The sequence below is a fragment of the Poeciliopsis prolifica genome, unplaced genomic scaffold, assembly GCF_027474105.1.
Source record: "Poeciliopsis prolifica strain line A6 unplaced genomic scaffold, Auburn_PproV2 SCAFFOLD014, whole genome shotgun sequence".
Taxonomy (NCBI): Eukaryota; Metazoa; Chordata; class Actinopteri; order Cyprinodontiformes; family Poeciliidae; genus Poeciliopsis; species Poeciliopsis prolifica.
The window spans coordinates 10,287,564-10,310,473 of record NW_026562389.1 but is presented as its reverse complement, the minus strand read 5'-3'; the positions used below and the strand labels follow the sequence as shown (position 1 = coordinate 10,310,473).

Below are 22,910 nucleotides of genomic sequence, written 5' to 3'. Positions count from 1 at the left end.
AAACAGTGAAATGTAACATGCATGCTAAAAATAGACATTGAGAAAGGGTCGTCACTCCATTGTATAACGATTATGTTATTGTTATTATTATTATTTTGCTTGATTAAATATAAGAAGAAAAAAATAATGCAATTTTACCAACTCTACTTCTTTTTAAAAGTCATGTGTCTCCTCCTGCTGTACAGTTTAGGTACTACAAGTTTAGCAAAACTAAATAAAATAAAGTAAAATTTAAAAAAGCCCTGGTCTTAATTTTAAGACAAAGGTATTGTCATTGTTATTATGACTGAAACGAACACACATTCAGTATCTAAAAATAACTTATAAAAATCACTTAGGATAACAATAGTGCCGTTTTCGAATCTCGTTAAACTTGCCACTCACAAGATGGCCGACACACTGACGTATTGTCTCTCCTCGAGGCGTCTGCTCGGCCCCGCTAATCTGAAACCTTCCCCGGTTCACACAAGCTCCGAAATATTTCCTCTCACATCCTTATCCTCAAATATAACTCTGGTGCTTCATTTCTTTCCCCAAACCTTATCCCTGGCCAAAAATACTTTAAAATATTAAACAGCTGATCCTCTTTGCGCATGCGCTGTCTCTAAAAGACCTCAAAGTGGTGGCAATAAGCGGAAGAACGGAAAGTCTCGCGAAAATTAGCAGATTTGACCAAAATGCCAACACACAGCTGTTTCCGGGTCAGGAGGAGGTTCTGGAGAACAGGACGGAAGGTGGAGCGATCACCGTGGAGCTTCTCAGAGCACACTGATTGATAGAGCTATCGATTGCTTAGCTAACCGCAGCGGGTGAATGATTCACTGCGAACCGCAGACGGACAGCCCAGCCGCCGGTCACATGAAGCGGGTCTGACCGGAGGCAGAGGATGGCGGAGCGGGGTCAGCCGACGGGAGATCTACCTCCGCAGTCAGCTGCAAAGGTCTCACAAAGTTCTGGGACGAGCGGACAGAACTCCTCGGATGAAAACGGACATGTTGTTGAGAGTCCGGACGACGAGACTCTGTCCCCGACCTCGGTGATTTACTTCAAGGAAGCTCTGAGCTCGTCAAACGTGAAGTTTGGAAAGGCAGCGCCCGTTTCCGCAGCACCGCTACGACAGTATGACTTCAGGATCGAAAGAATCGACTCAAAGCGAAGAAGTGAGTGTTTAAAAACTTTATTAAAGCTTCGGAGTGGGGCTGTCAGTACCACGAGCTCCTCTGTTGTGACCTGCCGTGACCTCACTTCCCTAAACAAACATGCTAACATTGGAACTGAGTCACAGGCGGATAAATCACATCCTCTTTAAGATGATTTAATTACCCTCAAAGATGCTCATTTTCCACTAGCATTTTCAAAAATGTTGGATTCAAATGAAAAAATTAACATATTATTGATGTGGAAATGTTTTGAACCACCGCTTGATTCAATTGTAATCAATTTTGCAGTCAGGGTTGCCAGATCTGACAGTTTCAACGTAAAACCCGCCCAACTCCAAACAGCCGACCCAATTTGCTGCATTTCTGGTTATACTTTATTATATTCCAGAGTTTGGTTTTAGCTAGTTACATTTACATTTTTTTAAAATGTACTTTAGGAGTATTTTTATGCTTGAGTAATTTTATTATGAAATATTGTTACCCTTACTTGAGTATGGTTTTTTGTTTTTTTACCCACCGAATGAAAAACATGTTTTAACCAAAAATTCACCAGACACAGACACCCCTGCAGTTTTTGTTAAAGTTTCATGAGTTTTTTTTGTATTGGTAGAAACTGATTTGGAAAATTGTTCTTCTGCCCGAATTTGTCATTTCATGTTACTGATGTAAATTATTATCATTTTTGTCATTAAAATACCAACATTTCCACTTAACTTTATATTTTTATAAGTCTGATGATGTAATTTTTAAATATTAAATGATTGGTAATTAATCTGTTACTCAGTGGTTGAGTAGATTTTTTTTAATAAATATTTTTTTATTCTTACTTGAGTAATTTCTTGGACGGCTACTTTTTCTTGGACGGCTACTTTTTACTTACTCGAGTAAGAATGCGTTGAATTAGTGCAACTTCAACTAGAGTAAAGGTTTTGGGTACTCTACTCACCTGTGTTGTATTCTGACCAGAACCAGGTCCAATTGACTCTGCAAAGGTCTTGACTCTTTGAACACAATGAGTTTCCTGTGTCTCATCAGATCATTTTAGCAACAAACATTAACACCCAGTGGGCCAAGAGAAGCAGTTTTGTCGTCTGTTGCTGTTGTTTGCAGATGTTGCTTGTACATCAGATTTATAAGTGTAGTAGAAATACAAAGGTTATGGGCAGAACCATTATTAGAGTTAAAATTTTCAACATGTCAAAATCGATTTAATTAGTCCATCAAGATTAAAGCGTTAAAGTCTTGTCCCTTCTCAAGATTCATTTTGTCAGACATCTGATCTCAGAAGCAGACTTTTGGGGGTCGGGATCATTTTGTTTTGATTGATTGAAAACTTTTTTGGACCAAAGCCTAAAGAAGCTCAAAACTGTCTTTCTATTCCAGAAGATTTTTGAATTAATCTAAAAATGTCAGATTTTCTTTCTAACAAATATGTCTGAATTTTTGATTTTTTTTCTAGTAAATTCCAAAATTCAAAATTTTTATTATGTTTTTTTTCTAGAAAGTTTCTGAAATCAATCTCTAAATTTGTGAGTTTTTTTCAGCAACATTTGAAGCTCAAAAAACGTTTTTCTTGTTTAGAAGATTTCTGAGATGAATCTCAAAATTGTTGAATGTTTGTAGTAAATATCTGATTTCAATTTGAGCAATTTTCAACTTTTTTAAACAAAATTTCTGAGATTAATTTAAAATATTCTCAAAATTCTTTGACTTTTCAAGGTCAAATAATTTAAAGTTTGTTTTTTGTTTTAGAAATTTCTGCAATAAATCTCAAAATTTCTGATTTTGTTCAAGTATTTTTTTTTTTTTACTTTTCAAGCACAATTTCCATTTTTTTTTCTAGAAAACTTTTCAATCGATTAATTTCAGATTTGTTGTTTTTTTTTTTGGGGGGGGGGGGCTGATATCTACTCTTATTTTTCCCATCTGCAGACGCCTCAATTCGCTGTCATACGTCATAAAACATGTATTGATCATCGGTTCTGAAGCGTCATTCCTTGTGGACCAATGAGCTGCAGCCGGTTCTGTGATGGCGTTGCCATGACGACAGGCGGCCGTTATTGCCCAGCTGAACCATTAGCATTGCTTTGATACTCCAGAGACCCCCGTCTGCCCTGTTCTCCTCTCTTTCTGTACGCATGCGCCATCTGCTCACATGACGCGCGTGTCGCCGTGCCCAGCACCGCTGTCGGCCATCTTGGTCGACACCCACCCGGTGGAGTCACTGCGGTGCACAGGCGGCCCAATCAGAGGCGGCCGGTGCTGAGCTGACTGGAAGAGGGGCTGGGATGATTTTTTTTGTTTTGTTTTTTTTGTAATGGTGTGTGTTTCTTTCACAACACTGCGCTCTGTTGCATTTTAAACGACCGGTCTGGGAGAATAGTAGGCTGAGGAGGAAGAGCGGAGGCCCTGGCAGCTTATTTCATCCATTTGTATGGAAGAGAAGGGGAGGATGCAGAGCTAAAGAGGAAGAGGAGCAGCTCTGACACCTGCCTCTTCATCGCCTCCTCTCTTTCTCTCGGTCGTCATCCTCTCTGGATCCAAGGCCATTTTCCTTCCTGCCGTGATTTTTGGCCCCGCGGACCAGGCTGAGTCATCATGTCGGACCTGACGCCCCAGAGCGAGACCCCGACCCCCACCACAGACAAGATCACCCAGGCCGCGCGGGAGACCATCTATCTCTGCAACTTTCGCGTTTCCGTGGACGGCGAGTGGCTCTGCCTGCGCGAGCTCAACGACATCTCGCTCACGCCGGACCCCGAGCTGGACCACGAAGGTAACGAGGCTCCTGCTGCTTGTCCAGCATCCCCCCGCCAGGGCGTGGCGTTTCCACAAAGAGCGGACACGCTGCGTGTTTGCGCTGTGTCATCCTGGGCTTCCTGAGCGTTACACAGCAGGATGACGCCACCAGGAAGTGCTGCCATCCTTATCCAGAATAAAAACAAAGCAGGACCAACTTCCTCTGCGGAGACCATTTTAAATGCAGACCTTTTGCCAAAACATGTCATAAATACCAAGTTATTACTTTATTAAAATAATGCACTACGTCATATTTTGACAAAAGTGATTTTTGTTTAGGTTTTTTGCTTAAATCATCAATCATCTTTTGACAGTAAACAAGGGGTGATTTTTAAAAAAATCTTCCATTTAGATTTCTCTTTGCAAAAATCACTTGGGGGAAAAAATGACTTGCGCCATTATTTTTGGAAGCTGATAAAATACAAAACAGCTAAATAATTTAGAGCTAAAATGATTAATCGTGATTAATCAAAAACATCTGTTTATACATATGTTCTACACAGAACTCACGTGTCAGATGTAGTTTCACCTCATTCAAATTCTGTAATGAAATCGCACCGTTTGCTAAACAATTATTAATCAATTAATCAAAACTAATCAGCAGACCAGCCCTGCAATGTATTGATAATAAGTGAAGCAGAAACGACTGAGCTTTCCTCATGTTGCTTCAGCTGAATCCTTTGCTACCAATGATCAAACATTCCCCAGAGTAATGATATTATTGCATTTTAGGTAATAAAATGTTTATCTTATTTTAAAAATGGAATGTAAAATGTTTACTTGCATCTTGTAATGTATTTCTAATGTTGTGTAAAAAGACTTAAGAGGTTAAATGAAAAATCTGCAGAATGTGGGATTTTTTTATTTGCTTAATCAATTAATCATCAGAATAATTGATTAATTGAATACTAAATATAACTATTTCACTTGATTAGATCAAATACCCCATAGCTCAGCTTATTCTTCAACAGATTCTTACAGTACTTTGATTTATCAATCAGGTTTTACTGATCAATACCAATTTTTATGACATGACAATAAAAAGTGCCTCAACAAACATGCTGATTAATCCATTCATGGTGCATTTAATGGCAAATAAAAACCAGATTTATCAGTATTTGATCTACCAATCAAGGGAAAATTAGTCAGTTTCAATCATTAGTTGATTTATTGGTGGAGCAACACCAATAATTGATGCTTTTGCCTTTAATGGAGATTGTGCAGTGCATTTTAAGCACAGCTGTTAACATTGGTGTTATAACTCAACCTGAACGACCAGATCTGTGTCACCTGATTTTAAAGATGTGACCGTAACACAGAATGAGCAGATCGTCTCATTTTTCTGTAAAACCACCAATAAATTCGATTAACTGAACTTTGCCATGCAGAAACGGGCAGTTCAGATTCAACACAGCTACACTTTAGATTTATTTATGAAACTTTTATACACTCATAGCCCAGCAGAGATAATGTGAACAAATTATAGCAGTGTGCATAATTTATTGGTTCTTAGTCAGGGCCGGGACTTAACACAATTGATCCCATTGGAACCTTTGCATGTTTCTGGTACATCCATATATTTGACGCACAAGCAACATCTGTAAACAGCAATGGACAAATTTCTTGCATTTCTTTTGTGGTAATTGCTTTTTTCCCCTGAATTCTTGTTTCTAAACTGCTTTATTAATTGAGACAGATTAAATCTGGACTTAAACCACTTGCTTCTCCTATATCCTGGATGTTATTATCAGTGCATAAAAGTATCTGTTTAAGTCTGTCCTTTCATGATTTAGTCCAAAGTGAATGTAAGGATGTAAACAGTCTATCAATCTTTAATAACAAACAGTTGTGACATGACTGAACAACAATGAACAGCACTACAAGTAATTTACTGTAAAGTGCTGATATGAATAATTAATTCAAAAAGGGTCAAACTAGATGGAACAACACTGAGAAAAACAAATGAAACACAATAAAGTTACTTTAAAACAGAAATGTATGTTATCAAATTGAAAAGAGAGTTCCAGTTTTCTCAGAATTCTGACTAAATTTTCATGTTTTTCTTTGAATTCTCACTTTTTTTCTCAATTCTGACATATTTTCTCAGATTTCAGACTAATCCCAGAATTCTATTTTCTCTGAATTCTGACGTTAATCTTAGAATTCTGACGTTAATCTCAGAATTCTAACGTTAATCTCAGAATTCTGACGTTAATTAGAATTCTGAGATTATTCGTAACGTAAATTCTGAATGTTTTTCTCAGAATTCAAGTTTTTTTCCTAAAAATTCTGAACTTTTCGTCTCAGAATTCTGACTTTTCTTTCTCAATTCTGCCTTTTATTTTTGCTTTCCCCATTTTAGATCCCAAAGACCCGATTGCCATTGAAAGGCTCAACTTGATGAACATGGCCAAGCTGAGCATCAAGGGTCTGATCGAGTCGGCGCTCAACCTCGGACGTACGCTGGACTCCGACTACGCGCCGCTCCAGCAGTTCTTTGTCGTCATGGAGCACTGCCTTAAACACGGACTAAAAAGTAGGAGTTGTCGTCATAACCATGTAAAGGGAAGCTAAAGGCTGAATGAACTGACGCTGTGGGTCGGTCACCAGGTAAGAAGACGTTCCTGGGGCAGAACAAGTCGTTCTGGGGGCCGCTGGAGCTGGTGGAGAAGCTGACCCCCGAGGCCGGAGAGATCACTGCCAGCGTGAAAGACCTGCCTGGGTTAAGGTGAGTCTGTTTGCTGGTTCCAGTCAGACGCTGACGATCAGCCGATGAACCGAGGCGTGAAACCCATTGTCTGTGTGTCCGACCCCAGAACTCCGCTGGGAAGAGGCCGGGCCTGGCTGCGCCTGGCTCTGATGCAGAAGAAGCTCTCAGACTACATGAAGACCATCATCAACAGGAAGGACCTGCTCAGGTGGGGTTGTGTTGTCACATCCTGCAGCCAGCTGTCAGGAAATGGATCCTTCAGTCAAGCTTTGTTTTCCACTCGGAGCAGTCTGTGGGCTTGTGATGGTTTTAGGTCGTCTGGATTGGTTTTCCTATAAGATTTTGTTTTTCTCATTTTAAGACCTTCGCACCTTTTTTTACTTTAATCTCAAACTAATCCCAGAATTCTGACTCTTTTTTTTATCATAAATCAGACTCATCTCAGAAATGTAACTTTTTTTCTTTATGCTTTTTTAAAATCTTGATGATTCAACTTTTTTTCCTCAAAGTACAAACTTTTGGCAGAATATTTTTTTCTCAGAATGAGAATTGTTTAAATTATTTGTTCCAAACTCAAATCTACCAACCAAATTAGGGAAACATTTTGTGTGTATAAAGTGCATCTTTACAAATCAGACAACAAAAGAAGAAGCTATTATGTGAACATTTTCATATATTAATTACATAATTGACACACCTGAAAATCTTTGGTTATTTACTTGGATTTATTTGATATAAATTGACACAGAATCTATATTTCTACTTTTTTTTTGTCCCTGATCTTTTATTTGAAGACTTGATGACAGTAGTTTTGTTTTTTGTTCTCTGGATATTTCTCCTTCATGTTTAGGCAATTTCTTACAGTGTTTGCATGAGAAATATCTTTTTCTAAAATCGCTTCTTGTTTGTGCCTTGCAGTGAGTTTTATGAGCCAAACGCCCTGATGATGGAGGAGGAGGGCGCCGTCATCGCCGGGCTGCTCGTCGGCCTGAACGTCATCGACGCCAATCTGTGCATGAAGGGGGAGGACTTGGACTCGCAGGTCGATCAGCTTCCGCTTCACCTTACAGCTGCTAAAACTCATAAAAGATTAGATTAGAATGACAGAAACCAAACCTGAGAAACCAAAATTACTTTATTTTACGTACAGCGCTGTCTGTTTTCAGTTCTTCACATTGAAATGTCCTACAGTGAAACTTTAGTAACTCAAACCGCGAAAGAATTTGATGTCACTTTTCTAATCTGACACCCTGTCGACTTGGAGGAACGCAGTTTCACTTCAGATTTCTAAAGAAATATTTTAAAACAGTGAAGAGAAACCTCTCGGAGCACAAACCTCTTTCTAATTTGAGGCTGCTCCAGTATTTAATAAACTTTCACACTTCCCTATTTCGCCCTGTTCCTTATTTTGCTACGAGTGTAGCGGCTCAACACCCAGGGCGCCACGACAGCAGGGTTTCTGCAGCTTACACACGTCCAGTGAATGTGTGGCTGGTTTCGTTGTGATATAGGCTCCTTGGTCTAGTTGGTCTAGTTTCTAGTGCAAATATCTTAATACACTTAAAATGAGACAAAACTAATTCAAAGGTAGTTTTTGCTAGTTTTAAGTAAACAATTCCTTAATGTTCATGAAAACGTTATTGTTCCATGATCAGATAATTTCACTTATGAATTGTCTGTTTATAAGGGAAGTAATCTGTCAACTGAATTAATAGTTTTTCATCAACATTAGGGAATTATCGAATTAAAACAAGCTCCTATATCTTGCTGAAATGTTCCTTATGAGTTAGTTTCGTCTAAGATTTTATGTTTTTTGAAGCATAATGTGTGAAATAACTTTTAAAGGTTCCTCTTTCTAAAGAATTGGGACGGCATTCAGTAATTTCCTGGACTGACCAGTTTAATATTTAAAGTTTATATTATTTAAAGAACAGTTGGAGATCTATGACTCCTTTATTATACACAAAAAAATTAGATAACACTTTATTTGACGGTTTGTGAATAAGACTGTCGTGACCCAGTAATAAACATGACTTAACACCTGTCATGAACATGAGTCAGTCTTCATGAATATTTATGACTGTTGTCGTAAAGTGTCTTATTCACAACCCGTCGAAGTGTTACCAAAAATGATTTTCAGTGCTTTTTTCCAGGCTTGGGGCTTTTATGTGTTAATATTGACTAAATTTATAGATTTTAGCTTGTTAAATTATAATTTTTTCCTTTTTTTTTTTGCATACAAATGTCTTGAGGCGGAACCTTTGTATTTGCCTGTTTCTGGTACGCCCATAAATCTGACGACGCAGCTGTTTCTACTCCAGCTGTTCCAGTTTAAATTTTTTATTTCAAAAATGTAAAGTCATAATGTTGCTTTTCCAGTCTAATTTAATTTTATTTATGAAGCACTTTTAAAAATATGCAGAAGATCAAAGTGCAATACAGAAAGAAAACATTGAAAAGAATAAAAGATAGAAAAAAAAAAACATTGAGGCTGCCAATATAACAAGTAACCTTTGAAACAGGAGAGAAACTGTTGTTAGGATGTGTTCTTTGCTTTTTTTGACCTTGGAAACTGACCTTTCTGACCTTTCTTTCTTTTTGCGTCACACGTCCAGGTCGGCGTCATCGACTTCTCCATGTACCTGAAAGATGGAGGACACAGCAGCAAGAGTGCAGAGGGGTGAGCTCATTGAATATTGTGTATTATCTGTTGATATTGATCATATGTCCATCATGATAAATATTGTTATTGATTTATGAGCCTTTCAATCTGAAGTGAAATTTATTGTTTTTTCCACACAAAACCGGGGTTCTGATCTGAGCTTAATAACAATCAATATCTAACCAGAAGTTACCACCTCTCTTAGCATCTTCACATCAATTGAATCCCTGTTTTTACCTCCTTCCAGTGACGGTCAGATCACTGCGATCCTCGATCAGAAGAATTACGTTGAAGAACTGAACAGACACTTGAGGTTAGCCGGGATAAACTGATCGTTTTGCTCTTTTCCCTATTAGGCTTCACGACTCACACCACTCATGTTTCTGATTGTTTCTGTTTACAGTGCATCGGTAAATAACCTCCAGGCCAAAGTAGACGCTCTGGAGAAGTCCAACACGAAGCTGACGGAAGAGGTGAAAGTTCAGCCTTATTGATTCCCCTGCAGAGTGAAAGAAGAATCTGATTTTTAAGATGTTTTTATTTAACGGTCTGTGTGTCTTTGCAGCTTGCAGTGGCAAACAACAGGATCATCACTTTACAAGAGGATGTGGAGAGAGTAAAGGAAGAGAGCTCATTTCAGCAGGAGTCCAGGAAGGTGAACACATTTTTCTCCTCATAAATAATTATTATTAGTAGCACTGATCCACCAATCAGTCAACCATTCGTCTCTGATTGTTTCTCACCATCATCAGTAAATCAATTCCATAAAAACTGCTCAAACTTTTTCTCAGGTTCAAATAGGAATCAGTGCAATAATGCAAGATCACAAGATTTGGGAAAAATAAATAAATTCCTGTTTTCCCCAGGCGTCGTCAGCAGACGGACAAGTTCTGGGTGAAACCCGGAAGCAGCTGAAGGAGGAAACTCAGCTTCGACTGGTGCGTTTCTTTTGTTTTCAAACTTTGACCCTTTTTGTTGCTGTTAGAACAGTAAAAATATTTCAAATACATCATTTGCCTCTGACATCACACTTCTGTGACGGCCATCTTGGTAGGTATTCTTAACAAATTGCCGTCACAGTTGCTATGGAGTTGTTATGACAACAGTAAACAAACCACAAGCTTAGAACCACCAGACTTGTGGGAACTGTGTATAAAGTTTTTGGGTGAGTCTGGATGTGAAGTTGGAGCCGATCTGCAGGATGTGGAGCGGGAGCTGGAGGTGCAGATTGGGATGAAGCAGGAGATGGAGCTGTCCATGAAGATGCTGGAGAAGGACATCTGTGAGAAGCAGGACGCTCTGGTGGAGCTCCGGCAGCAGCTGGAAGACCTTCGTGCCATCAACCAACAGCTCAGCCACAAGTCACAGGTCAGGCCGCGTCTGGAGAAATCTGTGAATGTTTATTTTTATACAGTTAGAGGAACAGAGGATCAGTCTAGGGGCGTTACAAAACTTTTAAAACTTTTTTGAGATCAGTGTATCTTGATCTCCTTTTGATTTTAGGGCCTCTGTCACTTTAAATCCAAACAAGTTGCTGCTGGCCACACCCCCCGACTCAATGTTTACACTCATTAAAGAAAAAAAACGGCTGATTAGCGATTATACAACCATACATCTCAGCTTGTTCAATACTCTGTTCACTGGCAGAGTATTTCACTTATAACAAGACATTTTTACCATCTTTTAAGTGAAATAATCCACCAATTGAACTCAAACTTTTTCACCAATATTAAGGAAATAGACTTAAAAATATTTTCTATATGTTGCTGTAAAGTTACTTGTAAGTTTGTTTTTTTGTATTAAGATATTTGCACTAGAAACAGACTAAAAATACATTGTAAGATTTTCTAAATGTTCAGAATAATCGTTTACGTTCCCACACCATGTGACTGTCGGATCTTCCCCAGAGCGCAGATGCGAGCTCCAAGCAGAAAAGTGAAGCCATCGCTCGGCTGGAGGAGAAAATCGGCCAGATGTCTGGCACCGTGAAGCAGCTGGAGAACAGGTGAGAACACCTGGACGTTTACCACAGGATGTGTTCCTCCTCTGAATCTTTCACCTACTCAAACCTCTCGCTTCCTTCTCTCTCCATTTACATTTTATTCTTTTTTTTTATCCATTTCTTCCTCCCTTCACTTCCTAACTCAGCGATAAAGATTTGGTGAAGCAGGCCAGAATCCTGAGCGCCGCAGCAGGGAAGCTGCTGCAGCAGCAGTAGCAGCTCTCTCAGAAACATGCGTCCAAACATGCAACCCTGCCTAATATAGACATAACCAAACTAGGATGTTACCTTTTCTGTACGACGCTCATTTGTTGTTGATGATTTAAACCCCCACATCGTCCCTGCAGTGGCTCTCTGGCTTTCATTATAGCGCCCCCAGCAGACGTGTTTGCAGCGTCCGACTTCTTCACAGCTCTGCGTTAACCGTTTAGTTTTTGGCAAGTGAACGCCGTCGTGTTTCAAAGAGCTGATGGACTGATGGAGGTTGAGTGTCAGCAGACTGGGATATTTGCTTGGTTGTAGTTTATTCCAAAGAACTCGAGTGTTCTTGGATTTTTATTTTTTCTTCTTCTTTTTGGCAGAAACAGGGAGAAACTGATGTTTTTCTGATATCTGACAGGTTTTGCTTTCATTCAGTGAGCTGCATGCAAGGGTCAAGGGTCAACATGACATTAGAAAAAGAGCAAAATGAATTAATTTTGAACTGTGTGTGAACATAACATTGCTGTAAACTGTAGTAACCACTAGGGAAATAAAAGATTGAACAAAACGCAGCCTGCTTCTTCCTCTCTGTTTTCAGGCTTTAGTTCTCCTCTTCCTGTCTCTCTCTGTTTCATTTTAACCTTTAGTTGCATCTCCTCTTCTTTTTTGTTTTGCCATGAGTTTGTTTTAACCCGATCACCCCACATTCAGATGCAAACAGGCCGAGAGGGAACGGGATCTGGCCTTAAAGGCCAACCGGCTCTTCAAGCAGGACTTTGGAGACAAAATTGAGGGTCTGCAGGCGGAGGTGGAGCAGCTGCGCAGACAAAGGTGAATATGAAAGGTTTATTAAAAAAAATGTTTTTAAAAGTTCTTTACGTTCTGAAATGGTCTAAATAAATCACAAAGAGTCCAGAGCTTTTCACTAAATTTGTGTGAAGTGTTCTGGTCCAAGCATTGAGCCCTGAGGAACCCCACGACCAACAGCAATACAGAAACACGAATCAGTCGGAATTCTGAGATTAGTCAATTTTGTGATTACAGCAAAAGTTTTTAGATTAAAGCCAGAATTTTCAGATTAACATCAGAATTCTGAGATTAAAATCAGAACTTGGATATTAAAGCCAGAATTTTGAGATGAGTTAGAATTTTGTTTTTAATCTCATAGTTTTGAGATTGAAAAGCATTTTTTGAAATTAAAGCCAGAATAAAAAAAAAAAAGTCAGAATTTTGAGATTAAAACCAGATTTATTTTCCATCCCTCTGGCTGTAATCCTCTCCCACACAAGCTGCTCACTTAAAGATCCACAAATCAAATTCTCAATTACCATCAATGCTAAGCCAGGCAAACGGTTGTTTTTGGGGGGTTTTTGTCTGTATTTAGATTCAGTTTTCTGTTTCAGATTTGGTCTGGAGCAGGAGCTGAGGAGAGAACGAGAGCAGAAGCAAAACCTGAGCGCTGCATCCAGAGCTTCTGCTCCGAGGAAGATCAAGCATCCAGAGAGTCCTCCAAAGGTGAGTCCAAAACGTCAACAGTCCCACCAGGAGATGACAGAAATCTTACGTTTCTCCTTCCGCAACAGCATCTTTCACAATCTACACCAACCAAGTCGGCCCAGCCACTGGGAGAACTGGAAGAGAAAACCAGTCTGAGCTCCAGTCTGTGAGTCCACAGATCTACACTCTGTTTTTAATATTAAAAAATATTAAATCACTTTTTCTGACTTATGTCTCTTTTTCAAGATCATTGTCACATACTGAGGATGAGCAGGTGAGGCTTTCATGAGATCTATGGAGGAATTAGGATTAGGGCTACTGAAAAAAATAACTATTCTGGATTTAATCCTGGAATTCTGAAATTAAAATGAGATTTGTGATTTAATATGCAGAATTAATTTAAACGGAAACCTTTCTGTTTGGTGTTGCTTCAGGAAGAGACGCTCCCTGAGGGCCCCCAGCCTTACGTTTGCACCCTGTGTAAACAGGACGACTCCCTCTTGAGGACAAAGGTACAAACTGCAGGAGACCATCCAGGACAAAAAACAGAAATCAGCTAAAATCCCTGCATGTTACTGAAAGTAGTTTAAAGACTGCAAATAAGAAGTGAGAAAAAATACATCTTCCAGTTCGTATTTAGCAGCTACAATGTTAATCAATCTTTTTTATTTTAACATATTTTTCAAGCTAAATGTGGCTGCTTTTTTTCCTTTCTCTCCTAGAAACAATGCAAGAACTGCTTAAACTTTTTCTGCGAGAGCTGCGTCTCTCATGAGCTGCCGCTGCCTTCCTCCATCCTGCCGGAGACGGTGTGCACGTCCTGCTACTCGCAGTTACTGCAGCAGTACGCGTCGGCGCCAACATGAGCTCGCAGAACAACCAGAGGCATTAAGACCCAAAAACCGGCACTCCAGGAAGCACTTTCCCCTCAAAAAATCATAAAGATCCTCTTTGGGGTGTTTTTTTTTAATATTCAAATGTTTGTCATGCAGGTTTTCAACCAGTAACACCTTTATATGGTGCTACTGGTCACTTCCGCTTCACCTTAAGGGAAAATCGGCTGCAGCTTAGCTGATAAAGGCACCAAACTGGATTTAAAACACATTTATATAATCTCTCTCGTTGTTTCTTAAAATAAAAATATCCACTGAATGGGATATTGCTGCGTATTTCAACAGATATTTATGTTTTTAATGAATAAAAATGGAGAAACTGTTATGTTATGCTTGTATTTTGAGCTTCTGCTTTGCTTTTTGTAGTGTTGATAGCAGATCACAGTTTCACAGTTTTGGTCTCTGGATCAGATTTCCGCTGGTGCCAAGTGGGGATCATCCGTTATGAGAACTGAAACAAATTTGTCCTGAAGTGTTTATTTTAAATGAGAAAAAAGTGGCCACATACTTCTCATTTCTCCTTATTTTGAGAAATTGCATTAACCTTAGGGTTTGAAAACATAAATACAGAAAAACATGTCAACCATGAGCTTATGTTGCTAACCGAAGCAGGGTTAAGTTAGGTGGGAGATCTGAGTTTATGGTTATAAACATCACCTTTTTTATCATTTATTCCTAATTAGCTTTTTTTCAGCTGTCACCAAACCAAAGTGCATCGACAATCTGCAACTGGAGTGAATATGTTAGGTGGAGCAACCTAAACGAGCCAGCATGAATTTTGCGTTTGGTTTATTTTATTATTGCAAATGTACATGTGAGCTGAAGCTGCTTTTAAGATAAATAAAAAACTGACATCCACTTATTACTGCACTGTTTCATTATTTTTCATCTTGTACAACAAAGTGAAACCCATGAAATCCAGTTCACTTCATTAAACATTTGTGGAGAGTGTCCAAATTACAACAACTTATAAAATAATTGAAAGTTGAAAATAATTGTTCTGATCTCATTTCAAAATCAACGGGTAATTATTTTATGATTTAATTTCCTGTCCTGAAGTACATCATGAATTGATGGGTGAAGTTGACAGCACAGCAGCATGAAATATTTTAGTAAATAATATAGAAAATTTTAAATCATCAATAGTACTATTCAAATCCACTTTCAACATTTTTATGTCACTACTATTTGTAAATGTTTCCCAATCTGCAGACCTAAAACACCATTTCTTTATCCCTTTTAGACAATACATCTTATTTGAGTCCCTGCAGGATAATGATCCCTTCCTATAGTTGTTTTATTGATTACTTGCCATAACAAAATACCTGCTGTAGAATTTGAAAATAATGTTAAATCAATTGCCGAATTAATCTCTAAAATTAATTCTGGTTCCACTTCCATCATTTAGACATACCAAATTTCTTTACATCCATTATTTCTTCTATTATATCTCTACTTTGATCATTATGATGAGTCCATAATGAGTCATCATAATCCTAAAGATGACTTTATCATCCTAATGATGACTGATAGCATTTCGGAAGCTATAATAATTACATATGAAGTTCTATGTACTAAATGGTATGCCTTTATTTTGAAATTATAAACCGGATGCAGATAGTTAGCTAGAGTTCACTTGACCATCAAAGCGCCCTTGACTGCCATAGACCCACGTGACCTTTCGCTCATGGGAAGCTAACAGCTAGCTAGCTAGTCCAGGTGGTTGGGGAGAACCGGGGGCAGAGAATCTGTCAGAAAGTCGTTTAGTTTACTTGTTAAGCATCTGCTGCGTCGGGACAAGATGTCCGCCAACTGTAAGTCTCTCCTGTCTCTATTCCAGCGGTGTGTCGCAGTTAGACAGCTGCCTGTAAGGGCAGCCGTCAAAAGAAGAAGCAGCGTGCTGTCCGGAATCTGGCGGAGCCACATTCAGAAGCGAGCATGGGTTTCTGACAGAACCACGGTCCGACACCTCCAGCCCGGCCTGACGATCATCCAGCACCGGTTCTGCACCAAGGTCAGGCCCCTAATTCCTCCTGGAAACATTCGGAGTCGCTCTGTGGAGTCAGTTTCACTCTGAAAATAAAGATAATTTGTCTGCAAAGCATCATAAACCAGCTCTGGGTTTTGTATTTAAATTGATAATATCTTAGCATCTGATTGCTTTTTAGGTGTGCTGAGTGGCGATGCGAATCGTTCAGTTTCCAGCGATTCGATTCCGAGTTTTAGGTTAATGATTTGATTCACAAATTGTTTTTAATTCAGAAACCTATTTAATCTACACATTCTGTGTAAATTATGTGACTGACGAGAGCAAAAGGCAATGTAAACAAATGCATAGGTCCAAAAAGTTTGAACCAGAAGGGATTCGTGCCGCTGAACCGCCATCTTGGTAGGCAAGTGGTACGCAACGCATAGATGAGCCATAGGTTCCAGACCAACAAAAACAAAGTATATTGACACAATGTGCAAGAGAAGGGTATATAAACATAATCGTTGATGTTGGGATCAACCCTTATGAGACAGAGAATGTGTCTTGATTATTGCTGTCATAGTAACAGTGATTTGTGCAGCAAGGATGCAGCAGCTGCTTCTGCAGTTAGATTTTTCAAAGAGTTTTCAAAATAGTCTCCATATATAAGGGTATCAGTCAGAATAACATTAACAGGTTTGTGTATTCAGTTAAAAGCCTTCATCCTGGCTAACCTCTTCTAAAATGTAGGAGTTTATACTTTTTTTTTGTTTGTTGGTCTTAATGCAACGCGGTCTGAAAAATTGTATTTGTGTCTTTCAGGCTGGGTCGCCATGTGAAGATCAATACCCTCCTCTGCCGGACTACCAGACCAATTCGCAGCCTCAAACCAAAGAAGTTTACCTGGTGCAGGTGAAGGGTCTCCTCTGGACCTGCACGGCGCAGGACCTGCTGCAGTTCTTCTCAGGTAACCAGCTTTAGAAATGGTGAAACTTATTTTATTAATTTCTGCAAATTATTAGAAAGGAGGAATATGGTGGTATTAGATAATATGGTGGTATTATGTATTGAGAAGTGTTGCAATCTGGACTGAAACGATTAATCGTGATTAATAGATTAATTGTTAGCTGGAGTATTCAGACTCAAAAAAAGGCCATTTGCTGAAACACACTCAGAGCAGTAATAAAGACAAAACTAATTTATCTGCTAAATTAGTTAGCAGATAACTAACTTAGCATAACTAATTGTTAAAAACACAGTTTGCATTTAATTAAAAAAAATTATGCCTTTATTTACTTTACATGACATTTAGAATTGCTTATTTCACTTTCTGACCCATTTGAAAGGTTTGTTTCAACTTATTTTAGGTAATCAATTTATTGTTTTTGTCAGTTATTATTTATTTTTACAACAGTGGCTGATATACTCCTAAGTGCACTGACTGAAAAAGGTTGTTTTTACATGTTTGACCAAGAAGATGAAGCTACTAGTGCATTTAAGTGTACTGGTGCAAAGTTAGCAGATAAATTAGTACTTAACTACACTTATGTCTGTGTTTTTGTTTTTTTTAAGTCAATTCAGCTGCTTTTCTGTGTCATCTGATGCTAAGCTTCAGATATTGGTATTGGTATTGGCGGTGAAAAAAGAGGACTGGTGCATCCGTAGTGAAAAAGATGAACTGTGCTTCAGACTGCAGGATCCGTAATGGCGTGAACGGGATCCACCTGACTCTGGACCGACTGGGAAGGCCGTCGGGACGTGCCTTCATCGAGATGGAGCACGAGGAAGACGTCAATAAGGCTCTGGAGAAGCACAGGCAGTACCTCGGTTCACGCTACGTTGAAGGTCGGTTTCTCAGCTCAGGGTCAGAAAACCTGCTAAGCCTGGGGGTCAAAACACTGGCATAGCCCGGTCCACCAACGGCCCATTGTGTTTCCAGTATTTCCAATGCTTAAACGCCAACTATATGGTCTAAAAAGACGCAATGAAATACAATTAAAATAAACAATATGATTGTGTCACTTCAGGTAAATTAGCCGGTGGATCTAAAGAACACTAGTTACATTAAAAAATAAATAAATTTGAAAAAGTGTTACAGAAAATGGACAAGGATAAGTCAGCATATTTGTTTGCTTAACTAAATATTGTTATAAATTTAAGTATTTGTTGTATTAAGTTTTCTTGCGTTTTTCTAGAGCCTCTCGTTTTATTTACCATAGTAAATGTCTACAGGATTTTGATCTGCAGGTTCAATGTAATGATGCAATGATGTGAAAATATCCAATGTTAATCTTGCAGTTCTGGCTGATTATTGATATTCACTGATATTATGGATTTCTCTACCGTTTCTGCTCATTTGGAAAATAAAATACCAGAAACAGATGGCGACAAGACAAAAATAAATCTCAGCTTTATTTATCGAACTGATTCCAATATGTAAAAAAAATGTCTAATATGAGCCGATATCGGTGTTAGAGTCGATATAGAGTTCAAATGGTTGTCTCTGGATGTTATCTGGTTATTCTTTATTACAGCTGAGGGGATCTATTTGATTTAATGCAACAATGTGGATATAAAGTGTATAAACTCCTGATAAAATTGCAGGTTTTTGTGAAGCTAAAATTTCCAATGGTTATAGGTTAATAACTTTTGAGTTGGTGTCTTTAAAAAAATCAAAACAGGAGGAACAGAAACAAAAGTGAAATAATTTCCAAGGAAAACTTTAAAAGTCAAAAGAAAGCATTGAACAGTGGCGTCTTTGCAAAAAGAGGCGCGACAATAATTTTAGATTCTGTTGTAAAATATTGTCTCGCTTTACGGCTGTAAAATGATTAAAAGGGTCTCCATTTTATTTGAAGAAAAATGTGAGTTTCTGTTGCGTTTTCAGTGTATGAGGTGACAAACAGCGACGCTGAGGAGATCCTGCAGAAATCAGCGGAGGCGCAGGGTCAAGACGACGTGGTGCTGCTCAGAGGGCTGCCCTTCTCCTGCAACGAGGACGACGTCGCTCGCTTCTTCTCAGGTGAAAAATGAACCAGAGGATCAACGGGGCTGAAATTCCTCCATCCTGGATTTGTACCGGTTTAGCTAGACTTAGGGTTGACACGATTAATCTAATTATTCGCAATCAGTTGTGATTAATCGTGATTATTTGCAATTAATTGATTATGAAGTAATGATCATCAACCAATTTAGCAATTGATGAAACACTTCCTGGATTATACAGACAGTAAAAAGGCCATTTGCTGAAAAAACAGCATTCTCAGAGAGGTAATTAATCCCAAAAATATAAATATTTTGCATTTGAAATTAAAAAAAAAACCTTCGTCTGTGATCATGTTTTACCCCGACTCTTCAAAGAGGATAGTTTGAGTTTCAAGTCGTTCAAATTTTGTAAAAGTAAAAATAAAAATATGCGTTGTGCGTGAGACGATTTTGACATTTGTTTTCTTATTTCGTCGACGCAGGTTTCAATATAGCTGAGAACGGGATCACCATGATTACCAACTCCAGGGGGCGAAACTCTGGAAAAGCGTACGTTCAGTTTTCCTCTCAGGAGGAAGCCAAGAGGGCTCTGGAGAAGGACAGAGAGCTTATTGGACACAGGTAAGGCTCTGCAGCTGCCGGTCCGGTTACTGTTACTGGTCCAGTTACTGGTCTGGTTACTGGTCCAGTTACTGGTCCGGTTACTGGTCCGGTTACTGGTCCGGTTACTGGTCCGGTTTTTGTCGTGTCAGTATTCCTCTTGCCGACAGAAAGATGTAAAAGTGTCGGTTTTATTGCGACTGTTTTTGCAGATACATCGAGGTGTTTCCCAGCAGCAGGGAAGACGTCCAGTCCACCTTCAGCAAAATCAAGACGATTCCAAATCCGCCCCAGTATGCGAACTGGAGACCAGTTCCTGACTCGCAGACCAGCTACAGAGCTGGTGACTGAATTCAGTTCATTCTTTTTGAGAATCGTGGTGGCAGCAAGTTAGAGCAGCTTTGCTAAGTCAGTTCTGACTTGTTCTGTTTCTAGACTTTTTGTTCTTTGTTAATGTTATCGCTATGATGCGTTACCATGGCAACAAAGTGTTGGTTTTACAACTGGAAGCAGCTGATTAGCATTTCAAAAGCTCAGATAATACCTGAACTACGAAAAGAAGGCTTTCACAGAGACGGGAGACAGTGAAGAGATTTAGTATCAAAAATAATTGGCTTTTCTCATAATTTTGTAATATTTTCTCAGAATTCTTTTTTCTAAAAATTCTCACCTTTTTTCCAAAATGTTGACTTTAATCTCAGAATTCAGAATTTTTTCTCAGAATTCTGAGATTAAAGTCAGATTTTTTTTCATTGGCTCTAATCCTTTTTCATAGAGAAAGGAGAAAGTTTTAGTAATTTCTTTCAATGGCCATAATGAGACAGAATAATTGGCTCGTTCGTCTCTCTCTTCTGCTTTCTAACCATGCTGGAAGACAGAAACTTAAAGAGGAGGAACAAAAGCAAAGGATGTGGATTAGCAATGCTTTCCAACTTCTTACAGGCTACATCAGAATTAGAATTAGAATTAAATGTGGTACTAAATAATAAATCAAAGTTATTTGTGCCACTTCAGCTTCCCACCAGATGTCGCATGCGCCGGCGCATTACATCCACATGCGAGGGCTTCCCTTCCACGTCACTGGAGAAGACATCGTGAACGTACGGCCCAGAAAACAGGAAGTAGTAGTGCTACGTTGCCCGTTTGACCCGACAGAAGCTCAGCATTTCTGCTCTTCTTCCTGCAGTTCTTCTCACCGCTCATGGTGTCGAAGATCCTGGTGGAGTTCGGACCCAGCGGGCGGCCGAGCGGCGAGGCCGACGTCTTCTTCCACTGCCACAGGGACGCGCTGGACGCCATGTCCAGGGACCGCATGAACATGGGTAGGAGCTTCGCAGCTGATAGAAAAATAACAAGGCTGTCATAGCTAACTGGAACTAGCGCAATAATGGGAACTGAAATATATAAAAATGGTAATTAATGGTGAAAAACTATATTCACTAACTACATTGTGCGTTTATGATGCGTAAAACATTCTGAAATCTAAGATCTAATTTTCTTTATCACGACTAAACAAAGATTCAGTGAGTGGATGAGGAAAAACAATTTTTAACTCACGCGATTTTAAAACAAACACATACTGAAAGTATAGATATATTCTTCATTTTTGTGTTTATGAATCTATGTATTACTCTTTCAAATGGATGTGAAATAGATTTTCTTTTCTCCCATCCAAGCAGTTTGTGTCCATAATCATCCTGGTGGCGCTTATGCAAGTTTGCAAAATGGCGACAGGAAAAGTTGATCAACAATAATTCAATAAATTTTTTGAAAATGGTACTTTAATAAAGTCAAGTCTAAGTCTAAGTCTCTAAGTCTTTCTGTTTAACATTCATTATCTAAACAATATAAACATAATTAGAATACAATACTTTGACCCTTTTTTAATTCTCCACCTAAAAATTAACCAAAGTCCAAAAAAACTACTATAACTAATAAAAACTGAACAATACTGAACTAATAAAAACTAGCAAACACACTAAAAATTTATTAAAACTAACAGAATTAGTCAGGCAAAAAAGCCGCAATGAAATAAAACTAAACTACAATGAAAACCCAAAATTATAATCCTGGTTTGCATTTTAATTATTTATTTTTGATACTCAAGAATTTATTTCAGACATGAGAAAAACAGAAACAAACATATGAACAAATGAATGAATAAAAACAAATTAAAGCAGCAATCAAAGTAGTCCAACCAAGAGTGATGTCAACATCACATGTCTGAAAAGGACATGCATATATAATCCTTTTTCTTTAAAAAACTACCATTTTTCAGTTGGTTTCCTGTAACTTGTCTCTTGAACAAATAAAGCCAAATTTCAAGTCAAAACAAAACATAAATAAGTGAACAAATGACCTGAAATTTTTGAAGTTTGGCATTTTTTTTCAAAATTTTTCTAGGTTAAAGTCTTTTTGGCAGATATTAACTTATTTTTTTCTTTTTCGATCTAAATATGCCGTTTTAAATATTTTGAGATTTATCCCAGATCAGCACCAAAGTGCTGTAAGTTCATCTTTGTTGATGCCATAATTTGTGTTTAAATGTTTTTTTTGTTTTCAGGGCAACGATACATCGAGTTGTTCCTGAACTCTGTGCCAGACTCTTGACTGACGGTGAGAAAATCCGGAAGTTTTATGTTTTCCTGCAGAAGAAGAAATCCTCAAATGTTTCAGCTGTAAAGTTCAATGAAGTTTCTTTTTGGAAGATTTTTCTGGGAGCATGCAGTATGGAACAACAACAATGTCTAAACCCTGTTTGCCATTAAAATATTCACTGTGAATGTAAAATAATCAACCTCTAAACTAACTCTGACTCAATGTATTTTTTTAGGTGAATGACGACACTCAACCTTGGAATTAATAATCAAGATCATCATATTTATTCTTTCAACAATGAAATATATAAAAAAATAAACATTCCTGGTGTCAAAGAAATGTGAGCTTCATACATACATATATATACATATATTATTGTGCTGAAAAACTGTTCTTTATTTATTTTAAAATTTTGATTTTACTTTACGATAGAAGACTTTTAGCTTCCACAGATGGGAAATACATTACTATAGCGACTTATGAAATTTGTTCTAACATATATCTTGTTAAAACCAGAATACGTTCTCGTTTGAAGGAGAAATGCTGTGGGATGTTTTGATAGTCGAAGGGAAGAGTGGACAGCAGAATGTACTGAAGTTATCAAGGAACAAAATCCAGATTATTAAAAAGAATCTCAATGAATACAAGAAATTGCAAACAAATGGAAGAAGAATTATTAAAAATGCAAAAAGAGATTATTGGAGCAGTTTTTGTAATTCAGTGGGGAGACAGATATTTCTATGGTTTGGGCAACAATTAAAAGGATGAATGGGATTAAAAGAGTGAATGGGTTTCCAATATTAAATGATGGAGAAATAACAGCAATTACTGGCA

At 38.3% G+C, this 22,910-nt stretch overlaps 2 protein-coding genes across 7 annotated transcripts; both read left to right on the top strand.

The window, feature by feature from the left end:
• The first annotated feature begins 662 nt into the window (after positions 1–662).
• rufy3 (RUN and FYVE domain containing 3) lies at positions 663–14,782 on the top strand. 5 transcript variants are annotated; one of them, XM_055039661.1, is made up of 18 exons: positions 663–1,160; positions 6,322–6,495; positions 6,570–6,687; positions 6,776–6,877; positions 7,588–7,711; positions 9,285–9,349; positions 9,579–9,644; positions 9,735–9,804; positions 9,897–9,986; positions 10,198–10,269; positions 10,532–10,699; positions 11,239–11,336; positions 12,246–12,365; positions 12,938–13,049; positions 13,118–13,197; positions 13,278–13,305; positions 13,466–13,543; positions 13,754–14,782. In XM_055039661.1, the coding sequence occupies exons 1-18, from the start codon at positions 887–889 to the stop codon at positions 13,895–13,897; spliced, it is 1,983 nt and encodes a 660-aa protein (XP_054895636.1). In that variant the 5' UTR covers positions 663–886; the 3' UTR covers positions 13,898–14,782. The 5 variants fall into 5 exon arrangements, with proteins under 5 accessions (XP_054895636.1, XP_054895638.1, XP_054895639.1 ...); XM_055039663.1 differs by having other exon boundaries at positions 664–1,160; positions 13,466–13,637; positions 13,754–13,864; XM_055039662.1 differs by lacking the exon at positions 663–1,160 and adding an exon at positions 3,108–3,936.
• A 793-nt stretch (positions 14,783–15,575) lies between these two features.
• On the top strand, positions 15,576–22,420 carry grsf1 (G-rich RNA sequence binding factor 1). Of its 2 annotated transcripts, XM_055039650.1 has the most exons (10): positions 15,576–15,938; positions 16,716–16,860; positions 17,583–17,738; positions 18,781–18,915; positions 19,361–19,499; positions 19,691–19,821; positions 20,493–20,578; positions 20,665–20,800; positions 22,042–22,094; positions 22,312–22,420. In XM_055039650.1, the coding sequence occupies exons 1-9, from the start codon at positions 15,726–15,728 to the stop codon at positions 22,086–22,088; spliced, it is 1,188 nt and encodes a 395-aa protein (XP_054895625.1). In that variant the 5' UTR covers positions 15,576–15,725; the 3' UTR covers positions 22,089–22,094; positions 22,312–22,420. The 2 variants fall into 2 exon arrangements, with proteins under 2 accessions (XP_054895625.1, XP_054895627.1); XM_055039652.1 differs by lacking the exon at positions 22,312–22,420 and having other exon boundaries at positions 22,042–22,287.
• Positions 22,421–22,910: the final 490 nt, after the last annotated feature.

What these genes read in the sequence shown, in the direction of transcription:
- rufy3 (XM_055039661.1), top strand. Translation starts at nt 887, where the DNA reads ATGGCGGAGCGGGGTCAGCCGACGGGAGATCTACCTCCGCAGTCAGCT. An exon ending in TTCAGCAGGAGTCCAGGAAG is followed by an intron (nt 9,987 to 10,197) that starts GTGAACACATTT and finishes TGTTTTCCCCAG; the next exon opens with GCGTCGTCAGCAGACGGACA. An exon ending in AGCTCAGCCACAAGTCACAG is followed by an intron (nt 10,700 to 11,238) that starts GTCAGGCCGCGT and finishes GATCTTCCCCAG; the next exon opens with AGCGCAGATGCGAGCTCCAA.
- grsf1 (XM_055039650.1), top strand. Translation starts at nt 15,726, where the DNA reads ATGTCCGCCAACTGTAAGTCTCTCCTGTCTCTATTCCAGCGGTGTGTC. An exon ending in CGGTTCACGCTACGTTGAAG is followed by an intron (nt 17,739 to 18,780) that starts GTCGGTTTCTCA and finishes TTGCGTTTTCAG; the next exon opens with TGTATGAGGTGACAAACAGC. An exon ending in CAGGGACCGCATGAACATGG is followed by an intron (nt 20,801 to 22,041) that starts GTAGGAGCTTCG and finishes TTTTGTTTTCAG; the next exon opens with GGCAACGATACATCGAGTTG.